This window comes from Balaenoptera musculus, chromosome 3 (genome assembly GCF_009873245.2).
Source record: "Balaenoptera musculus isolate JJ_BM4_2016_0621 chromosome 3, mBalMus1.pri.v3, whole genome shotgun sequence".
NCBI classification, from domain to species: Eukaryota; Metazoa; Chordata; class Mammalia; order Artiodactyla; family Balaenopteridae; genus Balaenoptera; species Balaenoptera musculus.
The window spans coordinates 100,308,262-100,321,934 of NC_045787.1; the positions used below are offsets into that span (position 1 = coordinate 100,308,262).

General features: G+C 34.7%; 1 protein-coding gene across 1 annotated transcript in view; it reads left to right on the forward strand.

The window, feature by feature from the left end:
* SNX2 (sorting nexin 2) overlaps positions 1-1,971 on the forward strand; it is a 55,288-nt gene extending 53,317 nt beyond the window's left edge. The window contains exon 15 of the mRNA XM_036848113.1: positions 1,485-1,971. Within this exon, the coding sequence (XP_036704008.1) occupies positions 1,485-1,535 (51 nt within the window). The 3' untranslated portion in view covers positions 1,536-1,971. The remainder of the gene's footprint in view (positions 1-1,484) is intronic.
* Positions 1,972-13,673: the final 11,702 nt, after the last annotated feature.

Genomic DNA, 13,673 nt, shown 5'->3' on the forward strand with positions numbered 1-13,673 from the left:
CTACTTTTCCCTTTTTCTCAGTCTTCCCAGTTTTACTTCCCTATTGATCATAGCTGTTTGAGTACATTCTTGTAGTAAGTTCTTCTCCTCCATACCAGATAGAACTTAAACTAAAAAGTAAATTTTAAAGGTTTTTTTAAAAATATTGTTTTGATTTTTCCTTTAGTTTGTGTGGGTTTGGTGTTGATTGTATACTGCAAGTGGCATTTGTCTCCTTAAATAGAGAAAATCATGGATTTTAATGTTATATTAAAGAAAAGTCTGTAACAAGATAATATCAGAGGTTTGTTCCTGTGTATTTTAATATAAATTTGAGTAATAGATCAAATTATTTAATATCTTGAATAGAAGGATTTCTTCCTCCAATTCTTTTTAAACTATATAATATCAATAGATTAAATTTTTAAATTAGGTGATAACATTATATCTTCAAATTATATTTGTTTTTTATTTTAAATACTTAGTTCATAAAGTCAGATTCTTTAAATATAAAAAGAAATCGGGGGCTTTCCTGGTGATGCAGTGGTTAAGAATCCGCCTGCCAATGCAGGGGGCATGCGTTTGAGCCCTGCTCCGGGAAGATCCCACATGCCGCGGAGCAACTGGGCCCGTGCACCACAGCTGCTGAGCCTGCGCTCTAGAGCCCGCGAGCCACAGCTGCTGAAGCCTGTGCACCTGGAGCCCGTGCTCCGCAACAAGAGAAGCCATGGCAATGAGAGGCCCACGCACCGCAACAAGGAGCGGCCCCACTCGCTGCAACTGGAGAGGGCCCGCTCGCAGAGCAAAGACCCAATGCAGCCAAAAATGAAATAAATTTTTTAAAAAATAAATTTTAAATAAATGAAGCAACTATTCTGTAAAAAAAACAAAAAAAAGGTTATATAAGCTTGTTTTTAAAGGAATTGTTTTAAACTTAATGTTAGTTTATATGTCAGTCTATTCTGTTCTCTGGACTCTGGACTATCCAGGAAAGACTGGCAGCTAATTCCTTCCAGTCTCTTTTCCCATTCTTGCTTGGATATTTTCTTCTCTTCCTCCTTTTCTCATTCTTTTTGGCTAGCAATAACATAAAATGTGAATGTCCTCTGAATTAGGAGATGTTATCACTTTATATTGGAAAAGCTCATTGCAGTTTTATTATTTAAGGTAATCTTATTCAACTTACACTAACAAACTGTTTCTATATATACAATTCATAAATTAAAGAAATCTTAAATTTTTTGGTATTAAAAAAATTTTTTTTCTTACATCAAAAACTAAAATTACCCAGGAGTAATTAATATTTTAAAATAATTTATATATGAATTATATTGACAGACTTAACATAAGGGAATTTAGATGATCCCTTTAAGAACCAGACTTTAGTAAATGTTAATCATTGTTAGTTATTTGTATAGATTTTTTAAAAAATGCTTCACAGGATATATTATATAAACGACAAAAAGATTATGAGAATGTCTTTTATTTTTTGTTATCATCCACAGCTGATAAAATACTGGGAGGCATTTCTACCTGAGGCCAAAGCCATTGCCTAGCAAGAAGATTATTCCTGTTAAGAAGATCTTGGATGCTTGTTCCAGTTATGCAGAATTCCATAGTGAAATCATCTAAAACCATCTAAATAAACCACTATATATTTTATGAATTACATGTGGTTTTTTATAAATATATATTCTGACATTTTATTACAAGCTGCATGTCCTGACCCTCTTTGAATTAAGTGGACTGTGGCATGACGTTCTGCAATACTTTGCTGAATTGAACACTACTGTGTCTTAAATACTTGCACTAAAAAGTGCACTGCAAGGCCAGAAAATTTTACAATATTTTTTTCTTCACAATATGTTCTGTAGTGTGTTCGCCCTCTTTTATGAAGTGAATTATCAGCGCATTGGTTAATGTTCACTTATACATTCCTGTACGGAAATGATGATTTTGTGATTACAGTAATAAAATGATATTTCTTGTGAAGTATTAGTAACAGATTATTTGGGTATGTAAGCATATTAGGGATCTTTTAAAAGCATTTTAATAGGAAGAAACTTTTTCTTTTAGATGTATATAGGTGATGCTATGATGACTAATTTTTTTAATTCACAGAAAAAACAACTCTTTCATTATTAAATGACTCGATGAAGGTTAATTAAGTTTTTTTATCTCTTGGTTCAACTTTGGGGAATGCTCTTGTCTTGAGTAAGGGAGTAAATAATTGTCTTTGCTTGTTTTTATCCATTCCTATTATAAGTGCCCAACTTAAGAATTAGAAAAAAATAGATGTTTCTGTTACAGGTCCTGTGGATATTGCTCATCTTCTATTATCTTCAAAGTCCAAGACTTTGCATATATTTAATTTATTCCTTGCCTTTCCTTTGTTTTTCGTTTTAAACTAGAAGTAGATCATCTGTGGTCATCATTGACAAAGAATAGTGCCATGCTAAAATACCCTGTGATTTGATGAATAACCAAGGATAGTGCAAAGGAAATTTGAAGTAAAATGAAATTTGTCTTTGGCAGCCATCTCACCTACTTCTGTATCCTATTTAGATGGCAATTATATAACCCTTAATGTTGATGAAAGTTTAATTTGTAACTGGCATCAGAGTTATTTTCATTTTTTAAAAAGTATTCTTAAAGATGCCCCTCTTCTCAGGCTTAACAACTGTATCTCCTTTCCAGAAGAGTAAGATGTTTTATGTGTAACTGAGTCCTTTCTAGCAGCGCACTGGATACAATTAATATATCCGAGTATCCTCAGGGTATGTTTGCTTCCACTTATTTTAGTTGAAATTTTAGGCCTACTGTAGGTGTTGTTCATGTTTATGATCCTGGAACCCAGAAGAATGCCTGATACATAATAGGGAATAATAAAGACTTGATGAATTGAACAGGAAAAAAAAATCCTGGGTGATGCAAAATAATGTTTGCTGTCTTAAGAAGAAGGAGAAATTGAAGCAGAAATAGTATAGTCTTCTGTTGTTGCTTCTCTTGGAGGTAACTTTGATACGTTTAAGAAATGAGTAATTCCTATTAATATGTATCAGATCCTATCTTGTTGTCCTGTTAATACTGAGCAAAATATAGGCTTACTGGGAACAGTTTCACTACAATGATGACCTAGTATTAGGTACATAGGTTACATTTACACATAGGATAATAACTTATTCAAGCCCAAATTGTCCATTCTGCTGTGGTACATGTGTAATAACATTCAGTACCTCCAAATAAAATAATAAATATTTTCAGACTTGATCAAGCTGAAGAGAGTAACAGACCTGAATCCATTCCAGATTTCATTCCCCTTAACAACCTTTACTAAAAGATAAAGAGCCTGTTGGAAATTTCAAGTAAATTATATGAACTTCTGATACCTATGAACATTTTAACAGGATTTACTTTCTTCAACACTACGCCTATCTCCACCCATTAATTTTCACATCTCTTATTCATCTTACTAAAATACTTTCATTCTAAATAAATAGAACAACAAGAGCATTAATAGTGCTGATAACATAGTCTTTTAGTTATAAAGGTCTGAATTTTAATTTTTTTTTTCTTTAACCAGATAGAAGTTAAAGAAGGACTAAGGCAGCATAGTACAGTGGAACAAGCTGAACTTGGAGTCAACATAGTTGTGTTCAGTCTTTTATCACTCAGTAGCTGTGTGACACATCTATAAAACAAGAGTATAAAACTGATTCCTGAGGTGCCTTTCTACTTTAAAATATGTTGTTTAAAATACCAAACTTCAGTATAAATATTATTCTATTAGAGAATCAAATCCTAATCAAAACCACCTTCTATTAATAAAGTAAAGCAAGGCTAAAGCAAAATAAATGTGTGTAAAAATATGATTTCTAAAATGTAAAATAAGTTTTTTTATTGTATTTTTTGTTGAGGTATTTTCAACTATCCATCTTGTTTTATACATATATATATATTTATACTAGTGTCAAATCAAAATACCCTTGTTTCATTGTTGCTATTCTTTAAGGCTTTTTATTTTATTATTCAGATATAGCAAAGTTTTACAAATTCCCTGTACAAATTGTTTCATAAGTGGTTTTTAAATATAAAATAAATAAACCTCTTAATAAATCAGGTTTCTTTAAAGGAAGGAAATCAGATGAGTAAAGAAGGAAGATGATTATATCCCTTTAAAAAATACTTTTTGATGTCTAAGGGAATTATAAAGACTCATTTTTTTTTTCCTAAAGCATGTGACTAGTTATAAAGCTAAATGTCTACTTCACTTTCTTGTTATGGCTCCCTGCATGGGTAGTCATGTGATTAACAAGAGTCAGAACTATATAGGATGAGGAAAAGTCATCCTGTTTTAAAGGAAGGAAGGTCGCTGGTAGGAGAGAAGATAACAGCTGCGAAAAAGGAAGTGCAGTCACTAGCTTGCGATCTTTGGTTGCATTTCCACATCCACTAGCAGGAAATGTGTATGTTACAGTATCTCTCTTTGTGATGTAGTCTCTTTCAAAGTATTGAAAAAAAGAATAGAATCACCATCACTTTCCTTATCCAAAATCCGGAATCAAATAAGTTTCATTTCTAATCCTCATAGTGAAGGATATGGTTTCAAGTAATAATGAAGATAAATGGTTGGCCAGACGCAGAAACAGCAAGAAGAGGGGAATTAAAAGAGTAGTATTAAAATTGTTGCTTACTCTGCCTTTGTAATCAAGGCCATGAAGAGATGTCATGATGATCTGTGGATGTGGTCCTTAGAGTTTAGACCAATAGAAATATAATGTGAGCCACATACATAATTTTAAATTTTTCTGTAGCCAGATTTTAAAGAATAAAACAGGTAAAATTAATTTTAATTTTTAACCCAGTAGCTCCAAAATATTTTAACATGTAACCCAATATATTAAAAATTACTGTGATATTTTACAGTCTTTTTCATACTAGGTCTTCAATATCCAATGTGTATTTTACACTTTCATCATATATGTGTTCGGACTAGCCACATTTTAAGTGATCAGTTGTCACATGTGGCTAGAGGCTATGATTCTGGACAGTGCAGATGTAGACAATGCCGTGGAACTGGAAATGGGGAGTGAATCCAACAGCTGTTTGTTATTTACCATCCCAAATCCAGTGAAGAGTTCAAAACTAAATAAAAGGGACTAGTAGGTGTTGCTCTCAAAAGCAAGTACAATTCAGATGCAAGACTTTATAGCACAGTGCTCTGCAAGCAGTGGTCACTCAGTATCTACTGTGAACAAGTGGTAGCACTTTATTGCCTGATGGAAACAGAGAGACTATATAGTACAACTTCCTTATTTTACAGATAAGCAAATTCAGAGCTTAAGTCATTATGATTTAACTGATTTTTCCTCTTAAATCTGTTAATCGTCTGTGAACATTCTTCCTTGAAAATGTATGATAAACTTTTTGAGATTTCTCTTCTAATCATTAACATAGAATTCTAGGAAGTCCTTTGGTATACAGAGAATTGATTTCTTCAAACTGTTACTTCAGAAATGGCTAAGAATAGAAGATTATACAAAACAGGGAAGTTGTGGCTTGCTCTCTAATCTTTTAATGCACGTGAAGAAATTAAAAATCCTCATCTTCCTTTCTCTTGTCACATAGTCTTTTTTTAATTCTCAAAAAATTGAATATTTTTAAGTATTTTTCTTAATTAACTGGGTCAAATGGAAACTTTGTAATTAAGGAGAATTAAGGTGAAGCTGCCCCCATGTTAATAAACAGAAAACTATTTTTTTAAGACCAGTTAATGGGATAAACTGCTTTAAGGGACTACTTTGAGAAAAAAAAGTTCTATTTTAAATTTATATATATGTAACTGTTTAATAAACTAAAATCAGACAAAGTTTAACAAAACTGAACAATAAATTGCTACCTTATTGCTTCCATAGTCAAGTCTCGAGTTATCTTGATTTTAACCCGTATTTATTTCCTAGATCTTTATTTCAACTGTTCTCACTATATGTGTGTATAAGTGTGTGTGGATTTATGTGTGTACATAAACGTGCATGTGCATGCGTGACAGGAGGCTTTTTAACCAACCTTAGTTTCTAAATTTCAGTTAAAAAGGTTTCTCAGCCTCTTGTAACTGAGACAAAGCAAAATGCTTATGTTTTCAGTTACATTGCTTAGGTGTCATTTTTTTGCCAAGACCAACTCGAGTTGATTATGTTTCTGAAATCTATTCCCTTCTCATTTCTACTTTGTCGCTCCACAAGATCTTGTGATCGTGATAAAGTCCAAATTATCCAGAATCTGGTTTCAAACCACTTTTCCTGTCTTGATCCTACCCCCTTGCCTTCACCCACCCTTGGCTCTAATCCAATGATGCCCCTGTCTTGTGAGCATGCTCTGTCCTTTTCTGGCTCAATGCTGTTGATGTTTACCTTGTCTGAGTTATCTTTCTCCCCTTTACCAGCAATTGTTTAAATCCTATCCAGTCTTTAAAGTCCACATCTTCCATATGTCCTTTTTAGTCTCCTAACTAGAAGGAAGCAAGGAACCTCTGGGTTTCTCAGCTGGACTCTAGTACTTTGCACCTTTCAGATTGGGCTTGCCAGTGTCTGCCTTGCATTATAGCTGTCTTTCTGCTTTGAGGAGTCCGAATCCTTCTTGAGGAGCGACTACGCCCTTGTTACTTCTTGTAAAACCTAGTAGGGTACAGCCAAGAGAGTGTAATGGGGTGATTAAAAATACACTTACGCATCTAGCCTGACAGTTTGAACCCTGGCTCAAGAATCTACATCATTGACTTTGAGCAAGTTATTTTTCTCTAAAACTTAGTTTCCTTATTTGTAAAATGGAAAGTAATAATAGTACCGTTCAGGTGCTCCTTCAGGCGATTAAGCTGATTGATGTGAATTTCTCAGCAATAGCATGTGCTTAATAAATATTAGCTATTATGCATCCAGTAAGTGTTTACTGAATACTTAATCTCAGTCTGAACAAAGTACCTGCATTTTGATTATTTTACCAGTCTTTATGGCTTCTTCAGAACAATGGGTGTATATTTGACTAGGGTCAAGATGGGCTTACCAGAAGGGTTCCTTCTAAGAACAGTCTGCCCCTGAGATCTGCTCTTAGAGCCCTGAGGCTGAGGATCAGAGGTGAAGGGGAAGAATGCTTGCAGTCAAAATCCGTTTTTATTCAGCCAGCAAAAGTTTAGAACTACCCCCTACTACAAAGATACTCTAGTTAAATGAGCCTTGTCAGGAAGCTAGAGACCTTTAAAGAAGCTTGGGGACAAAGGAAAGAAGGGTGAGACAGAAATGTAGCAATTGCTTAGGGAAAGAAGTTTGTTTCCACACACAAACACATGTAAGAACCTTGAATATGCTGCAGACTAAGGGAAGTAGTAATCAATGAAGAAAAAACATGGAAAAGAAAAAGATGACAGCAATTGATGGAACAGCAATCATACAGCCAACTGATGGTGAGGGCCTGACACTGCAGTGGAAGTAGGAAAAGATACTTTAGGGAGATGGAAATAAGCACGGACAAGCGTCACTCATTCCTTCATTCACTCATTCGTAAATATTTGTTCAGTCTCAACTGTGTCAGGCACTGAAGCAATGGATTGGGTATCAGGAAAGAACAAGAAAGTTGTCTAGGATAATGCCCTGACTTCTGTCTTTGATGACTTAGGATACTGCCGCTTTGATTAACTGAGATAGTATAGGAGGTATAGATTTGTGGAAAGATACACAGGCATGTTGTAGTTTTAATTGAAGTATAGGTTTACAATGTTGTGTTAGTTTCTGCTGTACAGCAAAGTGATTCAGTTATATATAGTCTTTTGTATTCTTTTCCATTATGGTTTATCACAGGATATTGAATATAGTTCCTTGTGCTATACAGTAGGACCTTGCTGTTTATCAATTCCGTATGCAATAGTTTGCATCTGCTAATCCCAACCTCCCCCCATGTTTTTGATGTACCTTTGGACATTCAAGATGAAAATGTATGAAAACATAGGCAAGACTAGGTATTGCACCATCAACTTAGAAATGTGAACATGCTCGATCCCTTAAAACCATGATTGTTAATGAATGCCTTCTCAGAGAACAAATAGAATGTGATCAGCCCACTGAGGACAAAATTCCACGTACAACTAACATCTAAGGGAAGAATGGAAGTGAAGAAGTCAAGTAGATGGAAAGAGCCTCCGGAAAAAGTATGGATGTTTCTTCCTCCGAACAAAAAGGAAGGGAAAGAAGGATATATTTGGAAATAATGCCTGAATGCTTTTATTTTCTTAGTGAAATGGGAAATTAAGCCATCATCTGGGAATGATATCAGCAAAAAAGCCAAAGAAGATTGGAGGCCAAAGAAAAATGGTAGATGTTTAGAAAACAAATCAAGAAGGGTAAGAGGGCTATGGATGAGTACTGACTTTCAAATAAGTTTGGAAATTATGAATTTAAAATGAAGCCAAGGGACTTCCCTGGTGGTCCAGAGGGTAAGACTCTGCGCTCCCAATGCAGGGGGTCCAGGTTTGATCCCTGGTTGGGGAACTAGATCCCACATGCTGCAACTAAGAGTCCACATGCCACAACTAAGAAGTCTGCATGCTGCAACTAAAGATCCCATGTGCTGTAACTAAGACTTGGTGCAGCCAAAAATAAATAAATATTTTAAATAATAGATAAAATGAAGCCAACCAAGGGACTTCCGTGGTGGTCCAGTGGTTAAGACTCCATGCTCCCAATGCAGGGGGCCCGGGTTCGATCCCTGATCAGGGAACTAGATCCCGCATGCCACAACTAAAAAAGATCCCACATGTGGCAATGAAGATCCTGCATGCCACAACTAAGACCCAGCACAGCCAAATAAATAAATATTTTAAAATAAAATGAAGCCAACCAAAGAAAGTATCCACTTTTTTCAGCCATGAAAAAGCAGGACTTAAAACAGATTGTTGGATTCATTCAAGATTAGAGATTGTTGGTGTGTGTGAGAAAAGTCAAGGGGGAAGGGATTTTGAAATAAGAATTTAAATGACTAAAAAGAGAGATGAAGGCAAATGAGGTGACAGGCACAAATTGGGGAATGTAGATGTGGTGAGGTGAAAGAATCGTTTTTCTGGTAATGAGGAAATAAGAATGAAGAAAGTGGTCAAAGGAGGAAACCTAAGTTTCAGAAATGACATTAATATTTAGTGTATTGCCACTTTTTTAAAAGAATAACTTCAATATGACAAACAACTGCGTAGAGCTCTTTAGTAGTGCGATGAAGCTAATTTCTGTGGATTCCTTGAATTTACTTTTTGATTTGCTAAAGTATTGAAAGCTTTTTGCATATCAGCAGATAAAAATCGACTTTAATCTTCTGATTTTTAGATTAATGTTTATCTCATCAAATCACTACATGGACATAGTCTGAAAACTAAACTAGCATCGGAAAGGCTAATTAACAAAATAGAGTGTTTCTGTGCCCCACAAACTGCAATTTCCCCAGTCCTTTTCCTCAAAGATAACCTCTTTCTACTCTTAGCTGTTTCTTCTGCCATTTAAATACATCACATTTCTAAGTAAAATACATATCCTGCTATCGTTTGAATCACCAATTTTAGACATCATCCACTTATCTTTTTCATGGGAAATGAGTTTATTTCTTAGTCTGCCATCCGTCTGCTTCATACACTCATCTCCCACTTCCAATGCAGTTAAAATTTTTTGTTAAATCAGTATTCAACATTTGCATTTTTATGCCTTTACAAATATTGTTCACTGCTGAGAGTGATAGTATATTTAATCGTGATTTTCTTCCTTTTTTAAAAATAAACTTTATTTTTAGAACAATATTAAATTTACAGAAAAATTGTGAAGGTAGCACATACAGAGTTACCATATACTCTATACCTGGTTTCCCTTATTATTAACATATTAGTGTAGTACATTTGTTATAATTAATGAACCAATATGGATACATTATTATTAGCTAGAGTCCATAGTTAATTCAGATTTCCTTTGTTTTTGCCTAATGTCCTTTTTCTCTTCCAAGATTCCATCCAAGAGACCACATTACATTTAGTTGTCATGTCTCCTTCTATTCTTCTTGGTTGTAACAGTTTCTCAGAGTTTCCTTTTTTTCAATGTCTTTCCTATTTTTTTCCCCGAGGTAGAACATGCCTTAATTTTTTTCATTTGGTTGGTGCTGTTTTTTTTTTTTTTAATCTGTTGCTAATTTTTTCCATGTCTTCCTACAGTCTCTTAGTACATTTCCCACAAGATCACTCAGATCAGGTAATTTAAACATTCCAATTGCTTTCCTTAGGGCTCTGTCTACTGAGGACTTCTGTTTTCTCTGAACTGGTGCTCTCTGGGCCTGTTGTGTCTCTGGATTTGCCTTGCTCTCAACTGTGGAATTGACTTTACATTTCTCCTGGGATCCATTCCCTATATCCTGGGTTTCATGCCTTCCTCCTTCTTGGTTTATTCTCTTGTGTTGGAATAGTATATTCTCCAGTAGTTTCGTAGGTTAAAAAGAAGATATGGCAGAAAGCATTGTGAAAGTAGCCCTCAGAATGTCTGCCTCTTGAGTCAGGTTGCTCCGGTCTGGACTGGTTACCTTTTTATGCCTGTTGCACAGACAATCCTGAAGATTCCCTTTGCTTCTCCCCTGGGTTGTATTTCCTGTTCTGTATACCCCACATTTTCCTCCTTCTTGATTTATTCTTTCATTTTGGTACATATACAGAGTAGGTTCCTGAAAATGATGCATAGAAACTATACTCAAGACTTAATTTTCCTTAATCCTTGATAGATAATTTAACACATTATATGTTAGAAATCATTTTCTCTAGAATTTTGAAGACATTGCTCCATTGTCTTGTACCTTCCAGTGTTGCTGTTGAGAATTCCAAAGCCATTCTGTTTTCTGATCTTTTGTATATGAATTGTCCCCTCACCGCCACCCCTTTCCAGAATATAGGATCTCTTTTATCTCCAGTGTTCTAAATCTCCTACGGATTTGCTATAGTATATATCTGTTTTCATCCTGTGTGGGTGCTTTCAATCTGCAAACATGATATTAAGTTCTGGACGTTTTCTTGAGTTATTTCACTCATGATTTCCTCCCTTCTATATTCTCTCTTCTCATTCTGGAAGACTCATTATTTGGAAATTGGATGTCCTCGACTAATGATGTTATTTTTCTTTCTTATTTTGCATCTCTTATTTTGTTCTACTCTCTGAACTTTGTTCTACTCTCTGAGTGTACTCTTATTTTCTGATTGTTCCTATTTTTAAGTAGCTTCCTGTTCTTGTTTCATAGATGCAATGTCTTCCTGAATCTCTCTGAGGATATTAGTGATAGTTTACTTTTCTAAAGTTTTTTACACCTTGTTTCTGTTTCCTCAAAATTATTTTTCTATTTTTATCTCTCTCCCATGTTAGATGCTTTCCTCAGCTATTTGTTAATCCTTGGATATCTTCTCAAGATTAGCACTGGGAACTGAAAGCTGACTGGAAGCTCTGTCAAACTAAAAAAAAAGTTTTTCCAGCTTTATTGAGGTCTAATTGACAAAAATTGTATACAATAAAGGTGAATGTGATGGTTTCATATAAATATACATTGTGAAATGATCACCACAATCAAACTAATTAGCATTTATTACCTCACATAGTTACCTTTTTTTTTCTTCTCCACATCCCCATGCCCTCTGGTAACTATGAGTTTGTTCTCTGTACCTGTGAGTCTTTTATTGTATTGTTATGTTTGTTCATTTGTTTTCTTTATTAGATTCCACATATAAATGATATCATACAGTGTTTGTCTTTCTCTGTCTTATTTCACTTAGCATAATGCCCACCAGGGTCATACATGTTGTCACAAATGTCAAGATTTCATTCTTTTTTATGGCTATTATTGCATCATATGTATGTACATGTATATGTATACATATATACACACACACATATATATATACATATATGACATCTTTATTCATTAATCTATTGATAGACACTTAGGTTGCTTCCATATCTTGACTACTGTAATAATGCTACAATGAACATAGGGATGCATGTATCTTTTCAACTTAGTAGGGTTTTAAAATTTTTTCTTCAGATATATACCCAGATGTGGGATTGCTGGGTCATATGGCAGTTCTGTTTTTCGTTTTTTAAGGAACCTCCATACTGTTCTCCATAGTGGCTGTATCAATTTACATTCCCACCAACAGTGCAAGAGGGTTCCCTTTTCTCCACACCCTCTCCAGCATTTATTGTTTGTAGATTTTTTGATGATGGCCATTCTGACTGGTGTGAGGTGATACCTCATTGTAGTTTTGATTTGCATTTCTCTAATGATTAGTGATGTTGAGCATTCTTTCATGTGTTTGTTGTCAATCTGTGTATCTTCTTTGGAGAAGTGTCTGTTTAGGTCTTCTGCCCATTTTTGGATTGGGTTGTTTGTGTTTTTGACATTGAGCTGCATGAGCTGTTGATATATTTTGGAGATTAATCTTTTGTCAGTTGCTTCATTTGCAAATGTTTTCTCCCGTTCTGAGGGTTGTCTTTTCGTCTTGTTTATGGTTTCCTTTGCTGTGCAAAAGCTTTTAAGTTTCATTAGGTTCCATTTGTTTATTTTTGTTTTTATTTCCATTTCTCTAGGAAGTGGGTCAAAAAGGATCTTGCTGTGATTTATGTCATAGAGTGTTCTGCCTATGTTTTCCTCTAAGAGTTTGATAGTGTCTCATCTTACGTTTAGGTCTTTAATCCATTTTAAGTTTATTTTTGTGTATGGTGTTAGGGAGTGTTCTAATTTCATTCTGTTACATGTAGCTGTCCAGTTTTCCCAGCACCACTTATTGAAGAGGCTGTCTTTTCTCCATTGTATATTCTTGCCTCCTTTATCAAAGATAAGGTGACCATAGGTACGTGGGTTTATCTCTGGGCTTTCTATCCTGTTCCATTGATCTATATTTCTGTTTTAGTGCCAGTACCATACTGTCTTGATTACTGTAGCTTTGTAGTAGAGTCTGAAGTCTGGGAGCCTGATTCCTCCAGCTCCGTTTTTCTTTCTCAAGATTGCTTTGGCTATGCAGGGTCTTTTGTGTTTCCATACAAATTGTGAAATTTTTTGTTCTAGTTCTGTGAAAAATGCCATTGATAGTTTGATAGGGATTGCACTGAATCTGTAGATTGCTGTGGGTAGTATACTCATTTTCACAATGTTGATTCTTCCAATCCAAGAACATGGTATATCTCTCCATCTGTTTGTATCATCTTTAATTTCTTTCGTCAGTGTCTTATAGTTTTCTGCATACAGGTCTTTTGTCTCCTTAGGTAGGTTTATTCCTAGGTATTTTATTCTTTTTGTTGCAATGGTAAATGGGAGTGTTTCCTTAATTTCTTTTTCAGATTTTTCATCATTAGTGTATAAGAATGCAAGAGATTTCTGTGCATTAATTTTGTTTCCTGCTACTTTACCAGATTCATTGATTAGCTCTAGTAGTATTCTGGTAGCATCTTTAAGATTCTCTATGTATAGTATCATGTCATCTGCAAACAGTGACAGCTTTAATTCTTCTTTTCCGATTTGGATTCCTTTTATTTCTTTTTTTCCTCTGATTGCTGTGGCTAAAACTTCCAAAACTATGTTGAATAATAGTGGTGAGAGTGGACAACCTTGTCTTGTTCCTGATTTTAGGAGAAATGGTTTCAGTT